Below are 26959 nucleotides of genomic sequence, written 5' to 3' on the forward strand. Positions count from 1 at the left end.
ATACTGACGTTCCTTGCTTCTCTTTTTTTCATTTAGATGTGCTTTTGAGGATTCACACCTTCTCTCCCAAGAGGCTTGAGCTTGTTTTGAAGGTGGTGGTTTGGTGTTTTTTTCTACCACCAGGTCTTTGTTCTTTCCCTGTATCTGTGTCCTGCTGTCCAGGGAATTCCTGGGAGCTGTGGGGAGTCAGAGGAAGCTGCTTCTGCTGATTCAGCAAACTGCAGCAGTGCATCACTGCTCTGCTCTGATTTGTACCCAGAACAAGCTGCAGATCCTCAGGGTTAAGCCTGGCATTAGCAGAGGATAAAGAGGCCTAGACACAGTAGTAAAGCTAAAAACCACGGGTTTGGAGGAGCAGCAGCAAGAGAGCACACAAGGAATCAATGATGAGTGATTTCTTTTTTTTTTCCTTAACATTTGGAAGCGCTTCTGGTGCTGTTTGTGCAATTAGTCAAGGAGTCATTATTAACCATGTATTTACCAGTGCCTGCAGAGCCCAAGCTGAAAGAAAATTTAACAAACTCTGGGAAAGTGCATAGAGCTGCTCTGAAGGTGTGGGTGTAGTTTGATAGGAGACCTGCCCACTCACAGCTGGAAAAGGTGCTTTACCTGGTGAAGTGACGATGTATCTTCAGCTGCTGTGGTGCATTTTGCTTTGCCTGGATCTTTTGTGGTTTCTCCAATGCTGTCCCCACTACTTTCCTTATGACAGGCAGGCTCCTTGGTGGTGCCAGCATGTGGTCTGATGCCACAGAGCTAGAATAAATCCCAACCCACACACCAGTAAATAATTGCAGGTGGATTCCTTCGCAAAGAGAAGATGATAGTTTCTCCAGCAGTAAAGCAGAGTGCAACTGCAACACAACTACATTTGAATTTTGGTATTATTTTGAACTTGTGAGTGTAACCGCTGACTAATCAGCAGGAATAAATTTTGGTTGTTCTATACAAAGTGGAGGGATTTGTTCTAAGTGCTGGTTAAATGATTTGCTCTGCTGTTAGTGACTCATTTGTGATCTGTGCCTGATTCCTGCAGAGAAGTTGACTTTCTGTAAGCATGTGTTTATTATTCAGAGTATTTGGCATTTTTCCTCTAAGGTTTTGCTTCAAATATTCATGTTGTGTGATAGGTGCTAGTTTTGCTCTCAGGTTGGGTGAGTGAATGTTTCAGACTGGCAGTCAGAAATGTAACATGCAGAGATGCCCTTCAATCATCTGTTATTTGGGGTTGTCCCTAACCCCATGTTTCTTTTTCATACGTTGGGATTAGTACCATCCCAACAGGTCTTTCTGCAGACAACAAAAGCTGTCATTGCCTGGGCCTTTGGAACACTTAAGAGCTTGTTTTCAGAGAAAGCAGCTTTCCTGGCTCCAGTCTGAGTTCTGGGAGCAGCCTGTGTCTGACCTGTGTGTGGGTTTGCATCCACTGATGGCAGAGCAGCCACTGCTGGAGGTCAGGCTCATTCATGAGGAGGCAGGGAGAGCCAGACTGGACTTGCATTAGGCTCGGTAAACTGCCAGGATGTCTGAATAAACTGGTTGTGGCCAGGTCATCATTATCTTAAGTGAGTCAGAGATGTGCCCAGGTTGTTTATTAAGATAATTGAGAGAGGGAGGGAGGGAGGGATGCTTGCAGTCCATGGACTAGGCTGGTGAGGTGGTGGAGAACATGGCAACATCTGTTACAAGAGAGAAGGAGCTCCTGGTCTTGCAAGGTGATGCATCCAAGGCCTGGTCCTGCCAGGATTCAGTCCCTGGCACCACTCTCAATCACGTACGGTGACATCATGCTCATGCACATTTCAAACATCTCAAACACGTGAGCTCGTCTTGCCAGGCTAAAGAGTCATACCTCTGCTCAGGTTTCCTCGTGAGGCCTTGTTGCCTGGCAATTGTAGAGAGATTCTGGATCAACAGAGCATTTTGGGTTTGCTGTATCAGTGTCAGGCAATATTTGGGGATGATAGGAGCAGTTGTGCATGGTCATTTCTTCCCTGATAGTGCCTGGTCCAGGTGCCCTGTAGGCTCCTGAAGGTGGCTGCAGGTTTGCTTTGTGTTTCCTGAGACACGTTTGTTTATTGGGTAGTCCCAGAGGGTTTGGAAGTTTAAGTGTTTAAGCTCCAGTCACATGCTCAGCACTGCTGGAACAACTCCAGAGGTACGAGTCCCCCAAAGCCACCACACCTCACCACGCACAGACGTTGCAGGCGACTGAGAAGGGCCTCACTTAAAGACAGGTAAGTGTCATTTTTCTCCTTCTAGGGAGATCTTGTGTGTAATGCGCTGGATTCAGACCTCCAGCAGGAATTATTTTGATGGATCTGCTCTAAATGCATCAATGATAACTGACTGCACTAGGCAGTATCAGTGGGAAACTGTCAGTCCCTGCTCAGGAGAAAGCAGGGGCTCTTCTGGCTGGAAATGCTGCAGATTTGGCACTGTGTGGGAGTGGAAAACCAGAAGAGCCAAGTGCTGCTGGAGACCGGGGTTAACACCCACAGCTGCTCCTGTTTGACCACTCGGGTCAGGTCTGGCGATGGGAGGATGCAGCCGGGATGCCAGCAGGTATGGCAGAGCTGTGGGAGGTGTTTGGCATAGCTGCTGACTCCTTTAGAAAACTTGAGAGCACAGAACTGCAAGGGTGGCTACTTGATGATAGTGCCAGTCTCTCATTTTCATTAGCAATCAGCAAAAAAAGGCTGTGGTGTACCTTAACCCTCCTGCCCGGGGCCAGCAGTGCATCCAACACAGAGAGAACGTCTTTTTTTGCAGCCATCTGACACGCTTGCCACTCAATCCCAACAGAAGATCTTATAGCCATGGCTTCAGAAGAAGGTAACAAAATCCCTGACAGTGTATCTTGGATGGAAGTATCATCCTGTGACTAGACTGAGCTCAGTTTAATCCTGTTAACCTCAGAGGGGACTCTTGGGAGTTGGGTAACATTCTCTGTCGGTCCTTAAGCTTCTCTGCACGGCTGTAATGTGTGAAGCAGCTCATGTTGTGCCAAATTTCCTCCTCTGGATTCAGCGGTGCTGACATGAACCTCAAAAAAAAAAAAAAGGGCAGAATGATATCAATGGCAGTCTCACAAGGGAAGGTGAATATCTCTCACCAAAAAGACAGAGTCATCCTTAGAAAACAAAGAAGACTCTTGAGCATAAAAGATATTGGCATGTACACCCAAATAGGTAAGGATCGACAATGTCCCTTTTAAAGAAGACATCTCAGACTCCAAAGAGCAAGGAAACGTGGTGATCATGAGCTGTAGATACAGCACAGACTGAAACCTGGCTCTTTGATCCAAAAGGGCCACTGAAATCGAAGGGCTACACAGGAATCTATTTGGATGAATTTAGTTTATAGCACTGTGATGCTCAGTTTGCCATCCACCCAGGCTGTGGGTGGCCAGCACAGGGAGGGAGGCATCCCACAGCTTGCTGGACATGAGCCACAGAGGACTCCAAGCCCTCCCTGTCTGAGACGTCTCCACCTCTTGTTTCCCTGTGCTCCCTTCTGAGTAAGAACAGGTCCACACTGGTTGGAGATTTCACCAGATCTTACCCAGCCCCATGCTTAGGTTCCTAAACAAGAAACCAGAGGATGGTCATCTCTTCGGTTGGAAAGGAAATGCCATTGGCATAACATCCTTGGAGTTGTCCAAAGTGGTATCCTTGTCTGGAGAAGTAAGTAGATGCTCGCTGATCATGATGCAGGGGGTTGTGTATGTTTGTGCTTGTACGCGTAGTAGGAATCAAATATTCATGATGGAAAGGTGGTGTTGGATTTCCAAGGGAAGAAACACATTCATTAAATGTGATCCACAGCCCAAGGCAGAGGATTGGAGGTCGGGATGGTAAAGCCTTGAGGGGATTAGGCTGTGCCATGGAGGTAAGTTTTTGCTGCAGCTTCCCCATCTGCAATTCTGCATAAATGATTTAAGTCCCCCACAGTGCACTGATGGTGTCCATGCACTGGGACTGCCAGCGATGGATGAGAATAGCCTGCCTCTGAGCTGGGTGTGATTCCAGACAGCAGGTCTGGAGACCCCCAGCAGCACATCCCTGCATCCTAGAGACTGACCTGGGGTCTCTCACAGAGCTCAGCTGCAAGCTCAGAGCAGCTGCTTGAGTTTGGGAAGAAGCTGGGAACCACAAGGGTCCTTTCCCAAGGGACATCCAAGCCCGAGTGCAGGCAGCACGCACGCTGCTCCCTGCTCCCTCAAAACCCCCTGAAAAAAAGACTCTTTGTTCTAGGAGATATAGATTATATATATTTTAAGGCTCCATGAATCATTCATAGCCCAAAGATAAAACTGAGCATCAGAGCCAAGGGAAGGCTGAGACTGTGAAACGAAGCGAGGAGCTTTCCATTATGTATTGTACTCAAACTTGACCTGGCACTACCTCCTTGAAATCTTGCTTTTGCTTTGGGAAGCCCTCTTTTTCTCCTAAAAATCTGAACTACTCACCTACTTTCAGTAGATAATTGTAGGAAGAGCATAATCAGCTGCTTCCCTTGCTGTGCAGCTTGATGGTTGGCTTTTGAAGAGCTAAAGGGTATGTCCTAGTGAGCATGTGAAAGCACAGTGGGGCTGTCAGGGAAAGCATGGACATGCTGGCTTGGAAGGAGAATGAAAGAGTCCTAGGGATGCTATGGTATCAAGCAGGGTTTAAGGATTAACACTTGGTCTGGCAAACAGCGGCAGGTGGAGATTATGGAATGGTTTGGGAAGAGAGGCTGGGTGTTTTCTGATTGACCCAAGCACTTCCAGGCTTGGTGTGGCACAAGCCAGCTGTGAATAAGGGCTCCTGCTCGCTTGTGGTCACTTGGTGGTCAGTGTGAAATGAGTTTGTGGGTGTGAACCTCGTGCCTGGCAGGCAGATGTCCTTAGCTCAGAAAATGTCTATAGTTTCTTGGATGGAAGCAAATGCCGATGATTAAACCCAGAGTGTGGCTGTATGACAGTGATTTGTGGTGTCCTGACCTCTTGCCAAAACGAAGTAGTCAACACAACCTGTCTGGATAGCAGCAGAACTCACAGCCAAAAGAGTGGAAAGGGAGGAAGAAGGACTGGTTGGTTTATTTTCTTTGTGCTTTGCTGTTGTTGTTTGTTTGATCCTGTAATCTAAGAAGAAGAGTTGGAAGTTGAGCTTTCACTTTATAAGATCGTGGTTTTCTTTCCTTTATCAGTTTCATTACAGTAAAAATTAGTGTTCTGCTTGTCCTGATTAATTGGCAAAATGTTGTACCACAGCAGCACGAAACTCTCATGTTGCTTTGCTATTTCCTTTTTAATTACTGTCACCAATTCATTGGCAAGAGTAATCTTACAGCTCAGGGCTGGAGACACCTCCCCTTTCCATTGCTATACAGCCCTAAGGCTTGTAAAATGAACTTTTGGCAGTAAGGTGAAATAAAGAGAACTTAATTTATTTGCTGCCCTTCTTTTGTGCCAGCTCAAGAGCTTATGAGGCCACAGTCTAGCCTGGGTGTCTGGTATGGTCCAAGTTAAAAACAACCCCACTTCCAACTCTGCTCACTCAGAAGTTGTTTTTCACCCAGAACATTTCAGGGCACCGCTTTGCCAAACAGCAGTGACAGAACAAGGGAGAGGATGACCAGTGGTGGGGGTGACAAGCACCCCTCAAGGTCAGGTAGGTGGCCAAATCAGAGCATCAGGGCTGGCAGCTGAGAGTTTGCAGCAAGCAAACACCATGACATGCAAGACATCTGCTGCAAAAACTGGGAGAGAAATGATTTGGAAACATGTGCTCTTTCTAAAGCTTTTATTTTTTAATAGAGAAAACCTTTCAGGCCCCTTTTTAATTCATAATAAAGAGCAGGTTGAAAAGAAGGAGTGGGCAAATGAAGACAGCGAGTCTTGCTAACTTCCTTTAAAGTTGGAAGGTCACCTTTAAAAATGAATGAATGCAGCATTTGGAGGAAGCTCCAAGGCAGCAGGCCTGGGGTTCAGCACTAGAATACGAGGCAGAACAAAGATGAAAAGAAGAATCCAGTTGGGATCTAGGAATAGCTGCAGAGCTGCAAATCCCTGTGGTGGACTTGGGTGGAGGCGGTGTTTAAGGGAGCTTCTCTGCCCGCTCTCGGAAAGCTGCGGTTGTGCGTGGTGATGTGCTGGGGAAAGTTAAATTTGGAGCTGGATAGCCAGCTGGACTGCACAGGGGCACATGGACGGGTGCTAGCACTGTGGGAGTGAGCTGGGATCTGGGATAAAATTAAAGCACTGCCTGCCCATTTGCATTCAGGGATGCTGGGTAACTCTACTGTTGTCTTTCCTGGTTTGACTGTGTCCCTGCTGACTTTTCCCCTTTCCTGGGCCTCTTCAGGGAATAGGAAAAGGGTGATCACAACATGAATCCTGGTGAGGACTTGCTGGTTCCCAGTGCCAGCCCTTCCCACCTTGACACAGCCTGGGAGCTGCCTGGTGGGAGCAGGACACAAGGAGAGGAGTGGGGGCTGCAGCGAGTGACCCTCGCCTTGGTCTCAGCTGTGTTTGCCCTGGGCAGAAGTTCCCTGTGCCAGGGGAACAGTTCTTAGGATTCACCTAAGAACTGAACACATTTCCTATTTAAGCAATTGCCTGTCTTTCCCTCTGAGCCAAGATGCAGGGGCATCAGACACGTGCTATCTATTGCTTATTAAGTGGTTTAACAAGCCCAGCTAATTACAATGTACTCAAGGATTTTGTAGCTTATGAAAGCAGTCCCTGTTTGTTTGTGTCAGTGCTTTAATACATTAATACACCAATTAAACCTCGGGAGGTGTGCGTGCTCACACAGCTTAACATACGGGCAGGAGCGTTGATGGTTTTCATGTCAGCTGGGGCTTCTCTGGCTGTTACAGCTCCAGCTCTGAAGGGATGCTTGTGGTTTTGCACTCAGCCTTGTCACTGGAGGGACATGCATCCCCTACATAAAAAACATTGTTCTCCCTGCCCAGAAATATGTTGTTTTACAAGACTCAGGCAGACATGGGCACTCTGTCATTAAGGTTTCCTTCTCTCAGAAAGGCCTGGGAGAGTTTCTCGGTCTTTCTTTCCTTCTCACTGCTGATGACACAGGCAATTTGTGCCTGAAAGTGTTGTCTTCTCTGCCTCAATTAGTCCCGCGGGGTCAGCAGTGGGAGCTGCTGTCTGTGACACATGCATTTGTTTGCAAAGGGCTCGGCACATTCATTAAGCCACATGGTAATGAGCAATAATCAGTACACAAGGTGCCCAGCGTGAGCCAGTGCAGGGATGGGGCTGGAGCAGGCAGCGAGGGTCAGAGGTAAAAGCCTCCTCAGTGCACTCACAGCTCAATGAAAAGAAAGCAATCGTGGGGGGAGGAGAAGGAGAAATGACAGATTAAAGGAAATTGAGCAACCATAATAAATACACTTGAAATTGAAGTGATTATTTTCCCTGCAGAGTTGAAGTGCTGAGGAGGGTTTGCAGAAAGGGCAGCCACACAAAACCAGTGGCCTTTTGGAGACCAGGCTTACAGGGAATGCAAAATGAGTGGAAGAAAGCTGGCCAGGCTTTAATGAAGGTCTTTCAGACACAGTTGGGAAGGCTGCCCTAAACATTCATTCTAGTAAAAATAAAGATAATAAAAGGCAGGATGACGGGACTGACATACACCAGGCTGGCTAAGCAAGAGACTGAGACCATAACGGGGCACTGCTGAAGTATCACAATGAAAGGAGAGGGGAGGAAGAAGAATGCAGGAGGAAACAAAGGGATGGGAAGCAGCAGCCATACAGATGCTGAGGGTGGATTTCAGGCAGGAAAGTCCTTTTGCCTGTAAGCATCTCAGAGACAACAAAACTGGCCTCACATCAAGGAGGGGTTTGGGGTTTTGAGGAAAACAGTGAGCTGGTTCAGAGGGTATGGAGGAAAAAGTCTTTATCTTGAGAGTGATATATGGAGAACTTACACTGATGACAGAAGAAAAGCCAGCCCGAATCAGTGATAAGAGGAGAGAAGGATTATTAAATATTTTTCATCTGCCAAAATTGCATCCAGCTTTATGGAGGAAGAAGAGTTCATGTCAGTGAGCAGCTGTTCAAGGGCACAGGACCAGGTGAGAATCCTCTACAGATGGAGAGCACATCCTGAGGGCATGCACACCACTTGCCAAGCTCTTTGCTGACATTTTAATTTGCCTGTTTAAAATTGGGCAGATGAATGAGAGTTGGAAAGCAGTGGATATGATGGGGACAAGAAACAGACCAGTGTGTTTGCTCTGGGAAATTCTTGGGAATCTGCTTAAACTTTAAAGGATGTTGTGGGAGAACACCTGGAAAACAACGCTCTGTGAAGGCCAAAGTGACGTGGCTTGAAGTAGTGGGAGGTCACTGCCACTGTATCTGAGGGAAATTCAGTGGATGTAGTACACTGAGATGTTCCACAAGTATGTGACAAGGACCAGCATCTGAAATTAATGACTAGGGGTAAAAGCATTGACAAATGCATTGACAAAACAAGAGCCTGTGTAGAAATCTGCCCTAAGAGCAAGAGACAGAAAAGAGTTGTTGCTAAAAGTGTTTCTAATTGGAAAGAGGTTGAAAGTGATGTGTCCTGGAAGTCACTCTTAATCACCTGTGTTTTTCTTGATGTCTGCTAATGATCTGGAAGAAAATGCTGAAGGCAGGAACCAGAGTCCTGCTGTAGCATCACGAACTGAAGGATTTTTCACCTGTCATGACTGTGGCCAAGGTCCCAAACACACCCAGAGCCTCTCCTGATTTGGGATGTGTTTGTGAGAGGAATGCCTAGAGAGAGAAGAGAAGCAGAGAGAAAGAAACTGCAATTTATGCCACAGAGAAACAGCACTATCCATTAAGAAAGGATAAATGAAGCAAACTGGGCAGCATAGGAATTTTTTGTTGGTTGAACCCCTTCCAGAAATGAAGATGTGTTTTTTAACAGCTTGGTAATTATTCATTCCTTCTTTTTTTTTTTTTTTTTTTTTTTTTTTTCCTTCTCTCTCTACAATTCCAGTTTCTAGTCTGGAGACCTCAGATGATTTGATGTGAGCTCTGTTTGCAGGAGAATTGCAGCCTTGCTGTGTAAATGCAAGAGGTCTGAGTGAAGTTTTGAACTCTGGGTGCTCATATGCACTCAGATATTGATCGGGGTAGGTTTTCCTACTACCTGCTTGAAAAATCTCTGCCCTGGGAAAAGGTTAAGAGACTTGATTTAAACTCTGATTGATAAAGAAAAGACTTCAAGGTGACCTTTTCAATACAAGCTGCATTTGGGGTCACTTTCCAAACTCAGATTGCAATAAGGAAACAGGATTTGTAGGGAGATTGATGGATTGGATTAGTGCACACTGGCCTCTCATTTTGCCATGTTACCATCCCAATATCTGATGCTGGCCCTCCAATTAAGGCAGTTCAGGAAAACAACTTCTATTGTCTTGTTCGAGGTATTTTCGGATTAAATGAGACCTGTCCTAGGCTCAAAGTATTGAATATCTTTCCACCATTTTAGCCATCTCAGTGCTCTGCAGCATCACTCACATATATTCATCTACAAGCCACTGTTGCCAGCTTTGGGAGGTTCTTTTTATGCCTCTGCATCCTCAGGTAATTGCAAAACAATATTACCCTTTCCCACCTTCCTCAGGAATCTTGCTGATTTTGGTCCTTTCCACTAGCAGCATGTTCTTGCTGTAAAACTTCAGAACACACATTTAAATTTAAGCTGTTAAGCCCTATATAAAATATAAAAAGTATATATACATAGTATTGTGGTTTTGTAGCTGAAGATCCTCATAGGTTGCCTTCCCCATGTGCCTTGAATACCAACTCAACAATCATCCAGTCTTCAAACAGAGTTCAGTTAAAGCTGAACATGCACCTTTTCACCATCTGCAATTAATCATGTCTTCTGAGGCTACCAGCACTGCAGAATGTTTTCTTAAGTCTCACCAGGGCCTTTGAGAAGAATTAACTGGGTATATTTCCTCTGGTGCAGACACTGATGCTTGGCCACAGGAGAAAACTGCAGGATTCTTTTTTTTCCCCCTCTTGCACGCATCGAAATTTGTGCTGGATTTTGTGAAAATTCACCCCAACCATCTGGCTCGTAACGGTGTGAGATGCTGCTGAAGGATGACAGACAGACAAACGGACAGATATAGATTGTTTTGTCACCCCGTGTTCTCCCCATGCTGGGAGTGCCAGAGACAATAACCCAAGATGGACTCTCACTTATAACCACAATAAGGGCAGGAGGCAGCAGGGATGCAGCGAAGCAGTGCCATCAGGGAAGGATGCTCTAACAAGAACATGTGGTTCCTTAAACAGTGCTGACCTCCTGGTGATGAGGGATTTTCAAAGCCTAACCCAAGGAGAGCTCTTTCTGCTTCACCTGTCACTCCTCAAAGAGGTTTGTTCCTGCCAAGGAGAGGAAGGTGGTGCTGGCTGGACAGTGCCTCGGAAACAGGTTGGATCCCACCGTGGAACAGCTCTGGAGTCAATGCATGGCTGAGTCGCTGCCTTTCAGGGATCCTCTTCTGCAGGATGGACCCAGGGTGCTGCTGGGCTCCTTTTTTCTCATCTAGCCCTGCCCTGCTGTTACCCCCTGGTTTTTGTTTTTTTTTTCTACAAGGAGGGGAACCTTGGAGGAAAAGTGGATTTCTCTTGGTGTGCAGCCTCAAGGAGCACCAGCACAAAATTCGTTCCTACTTGTGACTCAGGCACAGGCCAAAGGAGCACAATCATGCACAGACCCGGAGGGTTAAATGAGGACCAGCTGCTATCCCCATCAGATTAGTAATTTCTTTGTGTGATCCTCCTCCTCTTTATCCCTCTCTGCATAATTTGCTGCCTCTTAACAATAGCCTAAATCACCCAAACCACAGTAATTTTAGAGCCCAGCAGGCAGAGCTGTCTCACATTACTCCTCCTTCAGGGGTTTCCTTCTGCAGGAGGAGTTGGCGAGATGGAAAGAGGGATGTGCAGACAGAACAAGCAGGGAGAAAGCCAAGGAAACCTCAGGCAGGAACAAAGAGCAAGGTCCATTTGGGGTGTTGGGAAAACATGAATCTGAGGGAACACCTCATCAAGCCATAGACATAAGAACACCTCCTGTGTCAGTCCTGTGAGAAAGGGAGTCAAGGAGGTGGGTAGGAAGGAGAGAGATGGAAATTGGGCAAATTAGAGAGAGACTTTCTAACGAAATCATAACTTGAGCCTGAGATCTGTCTTTCAACACCTCATGTTTTTGTTCCATGTGGCCTCACTTCTGGAATTTTCTTATTCCATGGGTTTGGCTGCATTAGCCACTTGTTTAATGACCAGCAAGCAAAGTTAGTGTGAAAATATTTGGGCATGGGGCAAGAAATGATGTTACTACCTGGAGTCCACAGGAAAAAAAAAAAAAGGAAAAAGAAAAGTGGATGATCCTCTGTTTTTTTTTCCAAATTGTCCTTTTCCTTTTTGATGATGATGAGGATGGCAACAACCAGAAGCACTTCCAGCCTGCCTGGAGCTCTAGCTGGAAAATGCAGAACATGAGGCCCTTTCACCAAATTTTCTGCTTTGAGGTGGTCCAGGAATTCTTTCCCAACAGATTTTTCTGAAAGTCTTTATGCACTTCCACATCTGGAGGAAACTGCACTTTGTCTAAAAATACTTCTCACTTTGCACCCAACATTGGGGCCAGTTCTTACTCTGGACTTTGCAATGGGGATCACAGTTGTAGTACAGCATCTGAACCCCTTCCAAACCATACCTCTTCCTTTCGTGCCACCCTTGTAATAGTCACGTATTTTCCAGAACATATTCAATATATCTGGGGTTTCTTAGCAATGATGTTGCAGGCTCGATCCTTCGAACTGTGAGTCAGGGCAGTGACTGAACGACACTGAAACAGTAGTATCAAAACCCCCTAAATACTCAAAATTACAAGGAAAAGCTTAATGCTGTGACCTGAACCCTGTGCTGCAATATCTGCATGGGTGTGCAAGCAGGCTGCAGCATGGCACTGAGGTTGATGGCTGGGATGGGGATAACAGCAGCAGGATCTGGCTGGTGAGGCCAAAGAGGGCAGTGATTGTCCATGGGATATCTGTTGGTCAGAGACACATCTGCTCTGGGGGTCAGCACTGGCTGGGCTGAGCTCTGCTGGTACCTCTTGGAGGGAGCAGTGGTGGTGCCTGGCACACTTTGTGTCTGCTTGGGGTGAGGGGGATTGCAGTCTAATCGAGGCTGTCGCAAGGATGAGGGAGATTTTCAGTGCTGTTCCCAAATGAAGGAGTGTGAGGAAGAGCCAGTGCAGGGATGAGGTTGGGAGAAAGGCTCATGTGGCACAAGCCAGTTAACCCAGCCCTGTGTGGCATCCTCCTGCTGGGACACTGCAGGGGTGCCAGAGGATAGCAAAGGCAAAAGCTGGGGCTGAGCTCACTGTGAGCAAACTCCTTCCTACAAAGGACCCAGGAACTCATTTCTGGCCCTGCAGCAGCTCAGCCATGGAGGGGCTGCTGCCTGCACCAGGCGCTGGAGTCTGCTCCCATCTCTGCGGTGGAGCACTGGCTGGGGAAATGTGAGGCTCGCGGCTGCTGAAAGCAGGTTCTGCCGGGCTCCTGGCCCCACTGGAGAAGGCAGTCAGCTCCCAGGCTGGGGCAGTCCTTAGCCCTGAGCCCCTTCGACTCGGGGGTGGAAGGTAAGCCTCTGTGTTCCTGCTGGGAGGTATTCTCCAAGCTGCGAGGCTGCTGCTGAGACCCGGTCACTTCCCACTTTCTTGTGATTATCCGTCTCGGCAATAGGATGCTGTTAAGTGTCTGATTACCATGTTGTTAAAGCCTTAAGCCTGAAATCTGACTATCACGTTGTCCCTCAAGGGGCAGCCAATCCCCCTCCTACCCTCCACCAGTAATCCTTCCTTTCCCTTGGAAAAATAGTAAAGCAGAAAGACAAGTGGTATCTGTCTGCAGCAGCACTTTCCAATCAAGTGAAAACTAGCTGGAAAATCAAATCAGCCGGTAAGTTCCTGCAAAACACAACTCTATCTCCTTAAAATCTCCCCTTTTGAAGGGATGAACTGAACAGCAATAGCTGCTGATGTAAAACAAACCATTATACCTCCTATCTCCTCTCCAAGCCCCGCTCTCGGCAGATGCATGAGTCTGAGGGAGGCAGATGCTCTCTGAAGACTATTTTCCTCTGTTAAATAAATTCACTTTCAAATAATGTGTAATTAAATGTGTGGTATTGAATTAATGTTTTATTCTGAGTGCTTTGGCAGCAGGGGACTCAGGGGCCTGGCGGGTGGAAAGAAAACATGCTCACCAGAAAAACTCCCTTCTCCTCTCCCTTTCCCTTTTCCTCCCACCCTGCCAAGAATCCCAGTCCCTGTTTCCAAGAGCTGCTGGAGTGTATCAGTGAGCTGGTGAGGACGATGCTTTGTGTAAGATCCCTTTTGTGACATGTTGTCATGGGGCTCTTGGGCATTTCACCCAGTGCAAACACCTCTGCAGCCCACTCCTTTCCCTCCTCTACCCACGTCTTGATGGCCTTAGTCTTTATCCTTAGAAGATCCCAGCTGTCTGCTAATGCTTGTGTACAAAAGGCAGAGCCTAAGCGTCCCCTCAGATGTGAAGTTGGTGCTAGATGTCAAAGGAGACAGAAGCTGCTGAAGCTGGAAAGGCAGTTTATCCTTCCAGCCCAGTGTCAGCCAGAAATTATTTGAGAAGGGGCAGTGTTGGGAATAATTGGATGGTTTTTAAGTCTTTTGCCTGGAATGTTAGTAAGGTTTTGGTCCCATCAGCAGTGTTTTGTGTTCCCCTGGGAGCCAGCTGAGGAGGAGTCGGTGCATGCAGAGACATTGGCAAGTACAGGGTGAACCTGCCCCCAGGCTTTGTAGAGGTTACAATAGCAAGGGGGACCAGAGTGACTGTCTTAAACCCAAGGGGATCTTGACATGTGTCTTGAGCACAAGCAGGTTGGACAGAGGCAGAAACTGGGTTGAGGCACAACTGGGAACCCATTTACAGCTGCCTGCTCCCTAACCCCAACCCTGGCGGCCACAGCGAGCGTCGGGAACATTGGGTTTCTTTTGGTAAGTCTTCAAGGTCCCCATACTAAAGGACATTTTAACCTTTGACAACAGCTCAGGCGAAGAGATTTACCTTGTTGGATCAAGGAAAGGTCCTGTTGATTTGAACTCTTGCTTGAGTAATTCCAGAAAGTCATAAATCTGCAGGAAGACTAGGAGGTGGATGCTGACTCAAAGGCAAGAGCCCACTGCTGTGCTGGGGGATTTTTATTTGCTGCTGTGGTCATTGTCAGGCTGGGGCTGAGGCTCAGGATCCTTCCTCTTGTTTTAACTTCCTTAGTCTGGATCTCCCCAGAACGACTGTTGGTTCTGCAGGACTGTGCAGTGTTGTGCATCCCAGCTGAGGCTGCTCAGCACCCAGTAGCTGTGGGACACTTTATACTCCTCTCTTCATAAAATAATTGCTAAGCGGTTTGTACTCAAATTTATGGGACTGAAATGGATGAGAAGGGCTTGGAGTTGTGCTTTGTTTTTATAAGAACGTCAGGTGGTTTAAGGTGAAAGAGAAGCTTTTGCTTAAACAGTGATTGTGGAACGGTGCCGAATGCATTCTAACTTTATTATTTTTCAGATTTTTTTTCCATGAAGAAAGTGAGAGTTTGCTTTGGTTTGGGTTTAAACTTTGCAGGTATGTCACACCAGGTAATGTCACCTGCTTCCAGGTGGTTTTCAGGGTGTTTTGGTGAGGGAGCCTGGCTGGCTCTGGAGTTGCTTCTGATGAGTTGTTGGTTTAAGGGGTGCTTGTGCTTTGCCTTTCTATCAGCTCTTTTACACACACAACACACACACACAAAAACTCCATTTCCATTTCCCTTCAGCTCCAAGAGCACTGTATATGTGCATTGTTGTTGTCAGTGGGTTCTTTGTGGCTGCTTTTGGAGCTGTTGCTGCAGCTCAGAGGGTGCTAATCCAGTCACTCCATGCTGCAAATCACACCCTTCTGTGGAGCTTGAGGGCTGTTCTGCAGAATCTCTCCCTCGAATCAGGGCTGGCTGGAGTCAGCTGGAAGCTGAAAGGCAGCACTTTGGGTCAGGGCTTCATCTGCTATTGCAGCAGCAAAAGCCAGAGGAGCTGGTCATGTCCTGATTGCCAGACGTGTGCTCGGAAATGGTGGATGTCAGGTGTTTCCAAAGCATCAGCGATCTGGCATGCAGAGGTTGCTCCTCTCCTGTTTTCCTGAGCTCGATTGCACTGAACTTTAGCTCCTGGTGTAGATTGATATAACTGGATAATTTTTTTAGCCAAGATTGTCCAGCTAAATGCGTCAAGGCCTGTTATTTTTTACCAAGGTCCATTTAGCAGCATGTAGTGCGTTAGCTCTGGGTCTGCTGGGTCAGCTGAGCAATAAACCCTCCTTCCCACCTGGGATCTGCGCTCATGCCTTGTGCTGCTCCCAAGGAATGAAGTGGATGGTAAGAAAATGAAAAGAACTGCAGAAACATAAACCAGCTTTCTCTTAAGGTCTTTATGAAGGAGTACAATCGCTCTGAGCTGAGGGCTGTGGTTGCTCCACCAAGTTCCCAAAGATTCAGATATGCTTTACACAAATCTCTGTGATTTGTGTCAGAACGGCTTGGTGCTTATAATCACGACTTTTTGAGTCCAAGTCCTTGAAGGGTGCCTTACAGAGGAACTTGGCAAAGAACCAGTGTCTGGGCACTGTGCCGAGCTGTTGGAACGTGTACCTGGGCCCTTTCCCAGAGGTGGCTCATATCAGAGCCGGGAGAGAAGCCACCAGAAGTGAAGGGCTACCTACTTGGAGTCCGGGCAGAGATAAGAAACAGCCTGTTTATGTCTCCATTTTTTAAAATGATGTGGGACCGATTCTCCCTTTGTTTACATGTACTTCACAGCAGTCCATGATTGAAATCAATATCCTCCATTGACTTTGATGGATTTGCACAGGAGGGACAGTCCGGCCCTGTGCAGCCTGCCTATGCATTATCTTCTCTCTCTATGAGACAAATCCGTGAGAGACTGCCTTGCCAGCCCTCCAGTGGCAGGGCTTTCTGATCTGGTCCTGCCTGATGCGTGTGCTCTGCCCTGATCAGGTACATCGGGTAACTCATCAGCACATTTGGTTCCCCATCCAGGCTGTGATTGACTGCCTGACATGAAAGGCTCTCTGCCTGGTACTTACATGTCGTGGTGACAAGATTTCCAGTGTAAATTGTGAGCTTTGTTTATTTGGTTTTAATTGTGGTGGAGCAGCGGAGCTGTGCAGCATTTATTCTCAAGAGTTATTTCAGCAGTGCCGAGGAAGAAATGAATGAATCACGTTGACTAAGTGAGAACTTTGCTACCTTTTTGTGGACAACTTATGTAGACAGAAAAGAGACAATTCTTTGGCATAAATTAGTTGTTACGGCAAATGACTCAGCCACTGCTGAAAAATGTCATTGTTGTTATCATTTATAAAGCGCTGCTGATGCAAATGAGGCTTTAGAAGCTTATGAAAATCAAGGCCATATCTACAAAGAGCCCAGGATCAGACCCAAATCAGGATACCCTAGAAACAGATCTAAAATAAGTCAGTTTTAAAACAGGGCTCGAACAGCAAGAGGGGCAAAAAATAGAGAAGAAGAAAAAGAGAGAAGAAATGCCATGATGTGAAAAAAGCAAAGGGAGGGAGGAGCTGGTGATGGAGAGGTGCAGGAAAGGACCTACCTTTAGGGAAAACAGGGTCACATGTGAGGGAGAGAAGAAAAATTTATAGAAAATTGATTTTTGTCATCTCAGGACAGGTCTTTTCTAGGCTAGAAGAGGAATCTTCTGATAAAGAGGGCAACTAAAGGGAAAATGTCTATAATTTTGCTCTATTTCACCAGCAAGCTGCATGTTTGTGAATTAATAGTCTAGGGTCAGTAAACCCACTAGAAATACAAGAAGACAGACTGCTCACTATTTGGGAGTTTGAAAGAGGGAGATGTCAGGAATTAATTGAAATTAATTAATATAACAATTGAAATTGGCCTGATGTAAATGATCCAGCATAAGTAGTTTTGCATTTTACTCTAACCTAAGTACTGGCACTGCTCATGGTTTACTCTGTTTGGAGTTTTATTTGTCCATTTTCCTCTCACTGTAGTCATCTGTGTCCAATCATGTGCATGCAGGTTTCAAGAGTATTAGCAAACCATGGTTTTAAAGATGGTGGTTGTGATGGGAATTTGAAATGCAGAATTTACAGTGTCACTGAACCCATCTCTTCTTTGTCTGATGCCCAGGACTGATTTAGAAATGAGACAGTAATTGGAAAATTAGATTCGTGAAATGTACTTGCACAACTGCCCAACATCCGCTCATGTGATTGAAAAGTGGTGGTTATTCAAAACAAGGTGTTTTCATTGCACACAGTCTGTTACCAGCTCCATATGCTCTACCTGGGATTTGGAGGTTGAGTTGGGGTCTTTTTGCCTTGACCTTGCTGTAAGATAGAGAGACTCTGCAATAGGAGAGTAAAAGATGGGAGAAGAGTCATTGAATCAGTGATGTAAGTGGAAAAGTTCTGGCTTTCCCTGGCTCTATCACAAGAGCCAGTGCAAAAGTGACTCATTGGGACACGGTAGATTGATGAATGAGAAAAGCAGAATTAATCTTGTTCCTTCTTCTTCCCCTGTATCCCATGGCTGTGGTGGGTTCACAAGTTTAGCAAACTAGAGTGTGTTTGTGTCTAGGAGAGGGACAGACCTGACCAAAGACACATGGGAGTGGTGATGGGGAGGGGAAGAAGTTTCTGGTTTCAGAGAGACACTTTTCTGACTAAGTTCACTTTAAGCACACATCAGGTGAGCTGTCCTGCAAAAGGTTCAGAGGTGGTTAGGAAAGATCCCTTTGCACATCCAAAGCTGCCACCCTTCTGCCTTGGCTCTTCCAGAGAAAGGGAAACTTTCTGCTTTGGAGGCCATGTGTAAAAGTGGGTGCAGCATCCCAGACTTACTCTTGCTAATGCTCTAATTTACCCACATGTTACCATCATGAAGCTAAAGCCCTGGGCCATTTCCAACCAGCTGCAGGTCAGGTGCTTTCTGATGTGGTTAATGGGCTATTCAGGACAACAGTGAAGGCAAAAGCTTGACACACCTCCTTTGTGTGTTAAATCTTGATGGACAAGAAGGAAGGCGGGGAATCTGCCCAACTTTCCTTCTGTGCCATGCAGAAACATAGTGATCCCAAAATGAAGACTGGCAGATGTTTCATTGTAAAGCGGAATTACTTCAGTGTCAGGAACTCACATCCTTCCTGTAGGTACAGCATGGCTTTGAATGAGTTTGCATCATGCTGTCAATTCTGCTTATTTTCCTGTCAGGTCTTGCTGTGGCTTCTGCAGAGGATCTTCTTATGAATTGTCTTGTTGTCTTGTTTTTATAAGTTAATGGTACAAGGGGAGGCAAAAAATAAAAAGAGTGGTACTTAGGGAGAGGCAGTTTGCATACACCTTGTCTACAGGGCTGACTGCAACACAGCCGAGACAGATTAGCACAGCACTGCCTGCCTAAAACAAATAAACACCAGCTGTTTATCAGACAGGGCTCGGCTTCCTCCAGGAGGAGGTAAACAGATTTATGCAGATGAACCTCTGAGGTGCCCTTGCAGCACAGCATCTTTCATGGCTACTTGGCCTTCCTCGTGAGTTACGGCCGGGATGGGCAAGCTCAGAGGTGCAAGGTGAGCACAGTAACACCGCCGGCCACACCGTGCCATGGGGGTTTGTCACTGCTTTATGGTTAAAGCCCATATTTTATAGTGGGTTAGAATTAATCATAGTGCTGATCTCACCGTGAAGGGAAGAGTTTGATCTAAACTTCACTATTGTAGGCCTCTAGCATGTGAAAAAGCAATTTATTATAACTCAGTTATTATTCCACTTGTGCCTAAAATACTATGAAGTGAAATTTATGGCTATTTGAGTTTGAGAGAAATTGTGATCAGCAAATGTACTTTTCTGATTCTACATTAAGATTGTCCGATTGCTGTCAAACTACTTAACTTCACGACCCTTTTATTTTTATAAGCACCCACATTTACTTTAAATCCAGAAGTGCTATACGAGTACACTACTGCAAAAGGATTGCTTCTCCCTCAATTTGACTGTCTGCCACAATATCACATTTAATTCTTTGTATAAAATTTCCCTGAAACTTCTCAGGTGACTCTAACAACTCGCTGTAAAATGCAGTCTCGAAGACAGATGGGATGTTGTTTTAATAATGTAGACATAATTATACTGTTTGGATGCCAGCGCTCAGAAATGTCTGATCATTTATTAAGATGTTGTTGGGAGGAAAAATTTGGAGCTGAAATTTTTGGGCAAGACCTTGGAGAGTTTAGAAAGAGAGATTTGCCTCAGTTCTCATGGTGTTACTCATCAGAAGTGTAAAAATTCTTAAATAGTATTGCTGGTTTTTCTGAGACTATTTCTTTTTTGACTTCATCTTGCACCAAACAGGACAATCTGATTGCAATTGCTACATTTGTGAGTTTTAAAAATGTCCTTGGGCTCCTCTTACTACAAGATCATTCCTCACAGCTTTCTTGATTGCTGCTATTCGGGAGACCAAGAATGCAAATACGTGTTTTGTCAATACAGTAAGACCAAGGTAATGTAGTGATGAGTGCTATAGAAATGCTTGCCAAGACAAAGAGGATAAACCCCTTTTCCTCTACTCTATTAAGTAAATTGGTGCCGTTTGAGCTTTTCTTATATTAGGACTTTCCTCACCCAAGTGCATCACTTTACATTTCAACACGTTATATCTCAGATTTCTCAAGGTACTCCTTAAACACTCAGCTAAACCAGGTGGAGAAGGCAAACTCCACATGTAATTTGTTCTCCCTGGCTGTCACTGCAGGTTTAAAACCAAAGTCATTTTTGATGTGCCTACCAACCTGTGCCTTAATGTAACTAATAATATTAATATCTGTAAGAAACGGTTTTCAGTCTATTGAACAATTAAGAAAGGTCAATGGGAATTCCCAGAGAGGCATCTTTCATTACAAGGCCCATTGCTTGTGCGACCTCGCAGCATCCTTCTTCCCAAGCAAGCCGAGGGCCCAGAGATGGCAGCTCCATAAACCTGCCTCTGAGCTCCTAATTAAAAAGCTTAATTGCATGAAAGCCATTAGGATGCTTGTCTTGCATTGGACTTTTGATGCATTAAGTGGTACCTGTATTGTTGTGGGGCACGTGACCCCTCAGGTTGATACGGGTGCCTGCTCGGGCACCTGGGTGGCAGGAGCTGGTGGCAGATTTTGATCAGGGTCAGTGAAATGTCCCTGCAGCCAGTCTGAAACCCAGAGTTAGCCACTTCCACCTCCTTGGTCCACAGTGCCCCAAGGGAAATGCACGTAATCTAAGGGGTGCAAACCTTTACAGCTCCTGTGGCACAAGGAAGAGAGGGGAAAGGCTCAACTGTGGTCCAGTTTATGAGCAAACAGATTCAGGGTTATGAACGTCCCAGGGTGGTGGAAAGAGGGCACTGTCCCATGTAACACCTCTGCTTGAGGACACCTCTCATACATCAGCTTTTGCTCACTGAGCACTGGAGAAGAGTGCACAGCTCTCCACCAGCCTGCCATGACCATCAGGCTGAAGCTGGGAGTGGTCTGTGCTGCCACAGTTCCCAAGGGAGATGGAAATCTCCACTGAAGGACGGTTTATAGAGATGAAGTTTTGGATGCTGTGCCTCCAGAAAATGCTGTGGTGGCTGTGCATCTCTAACTGGTTCCACATTTCATTCCAGGCATTAAAAAAACCACTTTTTGTATTGCTGAGGAGTTGTAGGGGTGCTGTGATGCCAGAAAGGTGCTTAGATGTTTGGCAGCTGTACCTTAGTTTTGTCCTCAGAAGAAAGGAAATTCTCCCAGCCACCAGTGACATTTAATCATGACACAGGGTCAGTGGATATCCCATAGTCACTTACCTGCCCCTGTAGGTGCCTGGTATCTGGACAGATTTAGCCCTTAAGAATGACCTGCTAGCTGAGCAAACCAATTTTCATTGGCCTCTGTACCTCAGGTAAATTAAAAGCTACTGCTCTTCTGATTCTTCCTGAATCCTTGGTTGATATTCCCTGTCAGTCCTCGCTGTCAGTGGAAAGGATTGTTGAAACTCATGGGTTCAGTTCGTCTGTTGTGCCAGTGATGGTATCCTGGGATGACCTTCTTTCTGAGGGAACAATCGTGTAGGGGAAGGCTGCCGGGACAGGGTCCTGCTGCGGGGCAGTACTCGGCACTTCTGGCCAGCTCCTGCTCATGCCCTAAGGAGCATGAGGGTCACTGGTCCTCTTCCTCCTGGGAATGCTTTGACTCGCCAAGCTTCAGCCTCAAAAATCTGTCGTGTTTCAGTTTAATCCCAGTTGAAATGCAAAACTCAACAGGACCTTCTAATCTCACCTGGCCTTTCATCGGAAGGATCTGACCTTTGCTACACCTCACAGGAGATGGATTATTTCCAGGATCATTCCAAAGAGATTCGTGTCTTTGTAGCAGAATTTGCCCGGAAGGTTCCTCTCCCTGAGGACAAGCTTGCCATGAGCTTGTCATGAGAACTGATAAACCTCAAATAATTTCCTCGCAGATGTTTTGCATGAGACTAACTCCATCCCAGAGATGGCTGCATTCTGTGGGTGGGTAAAAAGATCCCCATAGATATTTTTGTGAAGCAATTTCAGTTCCCTTGCAGCTTGCAAGAAAATTGAATTAGTTGTTTTCCATTCCCTGAATTAACCCTGATTCATTCTTCCCTCAACCCTCTCCCTCTTCCTCCCCTCCCTCCAACAGATGTCCAGCATATTAAGAGGAGAGACATCGTTTTGAAGAGGGAGCTGGGAGAAGGTGCCTTTGGGAAGGTGTTCTTGGCCGAGTGTTACAACCTCAGCCCCACCAACGACAAAATGCTGGTGGCAGTGAAGGTAAATCCCAAGGGCAACTGGCAGAGAGCAGGGCAGGGGCTGGTCAGTGAAGCAATGAGCCTGTGTGGGAAAGGGAAGCGGGGGAGGGTTGGGGGCCACGGGTGGAGGTTTATCTGATGCTGGAGATTGTGGTAAATCCACTTAGTCACACAAAGTTTCAGTGTTTCGCTTCAAGGTTGTCTGTTCTCACCAATGCCAAAGCCTCCCTTCCTGCTGACACAGCCAGCACACAGACAGGGAGGAGAGGCTGGTCTGGAAGCTGTGAACTCCCATGCAGCTGCAGCAGCGCCGTGTGGATCCACCTCCCTCCACCAGCCACTGGGGCCCTGCTCCTTCTGGATTTTATCTTTTTGTGTAACATGCAGAAGCTGAAACATAAAAAGGCCTCAGCAAAAATGAGCAATGAATGCTAAGCACAATGAGCCAATTTTCTGGGATCAATTTGCTGCAAGATGGGCAAAGCAACTCGGCTCGGCTCCACTCTGCTCCTTCTTGCCTAGCCACAGGTCGCTCCTGTTTTGGGTATTTTAAGCCAGCACGAGTTCAGCTTGGCTTGTGCTGTGCTGCTTGCCTCCTTGTGGTATTCCTCGTGGGAGCTGTGCCCCATCAGTGTGGCTCTGGGCAGAGGAGAATGCTCAGTGCAGATCTGTGCTCTCCTCTCAAGTGGCACCAGTTGGCAGAGATGCAGTTTAATCCCTTGGATTTAACCGATGCCTCCTAACTCCTTGGAACAAGGCCTGCGTTTGAACCGATGCTCTACAGGGAGAAAGGTTCCGGCACTCTCTCCAGAATGCTGGAGGCATTCAGTTACTTGTGGCTTGCTCTAATCACTGGCAGCTCAAGCCTCTTCTTTTTTTTTTTAGCTCAGATGTCCCCTTTTGCTCTGGCAGTGAAGTGCAAGATTGCACCTTTCACCTCTGAGACTGGTTAAAGCCGAGGATGCAAAGACACCCACATGATTAATTGTTTGATTATAGGGCTGGTACCTGCCTATCAGTGTCAGCCATCCCCCAGCAAGCCTGGCTCCCGAGTCTCTTCTGAGTTTCATTTGCACGTAGGCAGAAACAGCATCTGAACTTGTTTCTGGTAATTGCTACTATGAGCTTACATCTCCAGAGTGCCTTTCATCCTCCAAGATCATACAGCTCCAGCTCTGGAGCAGGGCCCTGGAATCTGGCTTCTTGCCAGCTCTGGGAGTGGCAGGGAAAAAAATCCCTCTAATTTGGGCCACATTATAAATCTGAGGGGAAAAAAAAAAGAAAAAAAAACAGGAATAGAGGCTTTACATATTAAGTTGAGATTTGGCTGCAATTCCTGAAGATCTCTTGTCCCCAGCTGAGACTGAGAACTACCTCCCCAGTCACTGCAGCTCAGGGCAGCAGCAGGACACGCTGGTTAAGGGCAACTGAGTCCACAGCCCAGAGCCTGCCTCTGCCCTGCTCTCAGGGACTCTCCCAGGGCTGAAGGAACGGCTGTGTTACTTGCTCACTTAAATGGACTCAGATTTTTAGCAGATCTAAAGTTGCAGCCCTGCAGATAAGCTGAGTTTTGATGTGAAGGCATGGACAAGCTTCCTGTTTTATTCAGCTTGCTTCTAAAAGCATCCTAAGAAATGCACAAACACTATATCCAGCAGAGTGTTAAGGTGACAAAGTCAAGTAATAGAAATGCTGGAGTGGCTGTATTCAGGGCATGTCCTCTGAACACCTATTTTTCATTTCTCTGTGGCTGCTCCATTGTGGTGATCACTCCTGTGCTGGAACCTCCCTAGGTGTGAGTGTACCCCTTTTCACAGCCTCCCAGCAAGTTACTGGGGTTGTGCCATCCCCTTTTGCAGAGGGCAGATGCAGAAGCAGGAAAACTGAGCTGAAGAGATCTGCTTTAGGTGGAGGATGGAGTTACCAACCTCTCTTTGCAGCCCCATGGACAGCAGGTACCTGACTCAGAATGAGCCCTGCTGCAGCAATAAACACATGGTGCTTGTGGAGACCTGGCCCTGATGCTGCATATGAGGGGATTTTCCAGATAATATTGGAATGACTGGCACTTCATGACGACAGCTGCAACCTGCAGATGCTCAGGGACTTGCCAGAAGTTATGGAGGCACAAAAAAATATACCCCAAACCTTCCTGGGAGAGGCATTCCACTCGTTTTACTGAGACATCCCTTCTCTTTCTTTAGTCCTGGTCTTCTTTCTCTCTTCTATCCCTTCCAGCTCCTGTCACCCTCATTTCTAAATGCTTGGCTGTGCAACATTAGTAATGGGGAGGGAGTTAATAACTGTTTTTGGTGTGTGATATCAACAAACTCGCAATCTTAACACCTTATACAAATGGTTGTGTGTGAAGGAGATGAAACCTAAACTCACCGCAGCTTGAAATATTATGTGCAACTACAGGAAAAAGGGGGAGAAAAGAGTGATGGGGGAAGGGACTATTTTCCTGCAGAAAAATAGGGTGGCATCAACATTATGAAGATATTAAATGACTAAAAGTAATTGGGTTCCTGAGATAAGGATGGATGCTTTGCCATCTGCACCATGTAACTAAAATTCATCTGAATACCTCTAGCTAAGCTAACCCAAAGGGCAAAGAATTAAAATAGATTTATGCCATGTGAGTAGCAGTCTGGGGGCAGAACCAGATGAGGCAGTGTCCTAAGCCTGGGAAAAGCCTCACAGCAGATCTGCTCCAAGGGGAAAAGCACCTTCTCTGGAGGAGTCTCTGCAGGCAGCAGCTCCATGGGCCAGCCCAGGTGCAGTAACAGAATGCTGGGCCCTGTCCTCCAGGCAAAGCTTTCTGTTGTTTAACATCCCTTTTTGCACATAAATTGTAGCCTGCAGCTGCTCAGGCCACTCTGCTGTCTGCATGGGGAGATTCAAGGCACGGGGAAAGGGGGCAGGTATATTTGTGTGTAGGTAAGGGGAGCTTACCCCCACAAGGGAGTGTCCCCCACCTCTAAAGAGGAACTGGTGCACATCAGACCAACACAGGCTAAGTGGAACAAGTCTCCTTGAGTGCTTTTCAGCTCCCGTTAGGCTGCACAATTAAAGCCAGAACTGGTCCTAAATAGTCCTGGCATCTTGAGGATGTGGAGAATCTGACTGAGAACCAGCAACTCAGAACCAGCCTCTTCATTTTCTTAAAAGTTTGCAAAGACTGTGCTGATTCTTGTGGCCATTTCATCTTGTCAAATGGTCTGGACTTAAACTCTTTCATCAAGTTCTCTCCCTTGATACCCTGAGATGACAACAAGCTGCTTTCAAACTATGCTTTCTCCAATGCAACTGCACAATAATGCACGGACAAGCCAGAACCCAGCCCTGGAGAATCCTCCCTTAGCATCAGCTGCAGCCACAGCAACATCTTCATGGCAACTCTGCAATGGCGGGCTGGTCCACACCACCTGCAAGCTGCCTTGCAATGGCAAAGTGGCATTCTCAAATTGTGGGAGATGAGATATTCTCAATAAGGATACTGATTTCAGCATCAGTCTGCCAGGGGAGCTGCTATAAACAGCAGGGAATAAAAACATGATTTTAAAAATTATGAGAAAAGACTTGACAGTGTCCTTCTTCAGAGGCAGTTTGAAAAATCCACACAATAACTGCACAGCCAGGCAAATCCATCTTCTGAATAAAGGCAGTGTAGTCAGCTATTTCAAAATAAAAGACAGATAGCAAGGACTGTCTGGCTCAGGAATTTAATAATAATGAGATATGAAGCCATTCACCCCTAGGTCACCAGTATAAATTCTGCCCAAGCTGGGAATAATTGGAAGCTATTACCCTCTGAGGCATGTTTGCTGCTGCCTAGGAAATGAGTTGGGGAACCCACTGGGACAGCAACTACAGGAATGAAACGCTAATGTGATGCCACCAGCCTTCCCAGTACAACTGGGCCAGCGGTTCCTCTCCCTTCCCTTCCTCATCAGCTCCTCTGAGATGCTGTGACCCCTTTATTCTGGCTTTTTCCCCACCTGAGCCCACTCTGTGCGTGTCTGCATCCCTTATTCCAGGCTCTGAAGGACCCCACGTTGGCAGCCCGCAAGGATTTCCAGCGGGAGGCAGAGCTGCTCACCAACCTGCAGCACGAGCACATCGTCAAGTTTTACGGCGTGTGCGGTGACGGCGACCCGCTCATCATGGTCTTCGAGTACATGAAGCACGGTGACCTCAACAAGTTCCTGAGGTATGTGGGAATGAGGGCACAGGAGGTGCTGTGGGGCTGTCCCACAGCTTTGGTGAAACTTGTTCTAGCTCAGTGGTGCACCGATGGCATCATTATTCAGTGGGCTGAGTAGTGAGAGATGGTTGTTCCAAGGGCAGCTTGGAGGAGATGATGGTCCTCACCAGATTTAGGGCCTTATTAGCCCTGTCCCGACATTTCCTCTTTGGTGGTCTCAGGAGCTGTGGAAACCAGGGTTTTCTTCTCCCACCTCAGCAAGTTTGAAGCTGCAGGAAGTGTGGCTGTGATCCTTCTCTGTCCTGTGGGGATGGAAGGACATGAAGGCACAGCTGTCAGAAGCTCTGAGTCCTGTACACCCACCAAAGCCACGTCCTGCTGAAGCAGGAAGGCCACTTGCCATCACCCCCTCAGTCACTGAGCTCCTGCTTCAACAGCATGAGAACCAAAATATTCCTTGGAGAAGTTTGTTGGTGTCCTTGATCTGGTTTGTATCCTGGGCATTTACTGGTCACTGGTTCTCATTCCTGCATTCAGAAAGGACCTGAGAAATGCTGGAGGAGTCTCAGGCAGTGCCTGTGGGGTCCACCCCTGATCCCTGGTCCCTAACCTGTGGCACCAGGCTACATGGGAAGTCAGGCAAGGCCTGAAGAAGTCCTGTAATTACCTTCCCTGTCTCTAGAGAGATGCAAATTGCCAGAGCCCCCAGTGCCCCCCATCATCATTCAACTGTTTCATCAGCCTGAGGCAGATAATTTGTGTGCTCTGTATCCACCAGCAGCAAGGGCCA

At 46.8% G+C, this 26959-nt stretch overlaps 1 protein-coding gene across 8 annotated transcripts in view; it reads left to right on the forward strand.

Moving 5' to 3' along the window:
* Positions 1-26959, forward strand: part of NTRK3 (neurotrophic receptor tyrosine kinase 3) — a 205885-nt gene that overhangs the window by 143437 nt on the left and 35489 nt on the right. For 7 of the 8 annotated variants that reach the window (XM_069025897.1, XM_069025898.1, XM_069025901.1 and 4 more), the window contains 2 exons: positions 21854-21984; positions 26003-26175. In XM_069025897.1, the coding sequence (XP_068881998.1) occupies positions 21854-21984; positions 26003-26175 (304 nt within the window). Of the gene's footprint in view, positions 1-21853; positions 21985-22145; positions 23452-26002; positions 26176-26959 lie in introns of those variants that run through there. The other variant, XM_069025904.1, reaches the window with a different exon arrangement.

Source organism: Aphelocoma coerulescens, chromosome 10 (genome assembly GCF_041296385.1).
Source record: "Aphelocoma coerulescens isolate FSJ_1873_10779 chromosome 10, UR_Acoe_1.0, whole genome shotgun sequence".
In the NCBI taxonomy this organism is placed as follows: Eukaryota; Metazoa; Chordata; class Aves; order Passeriformes; family Corvidae; genus Aphelocoma; species Aphelocoma coerulescens.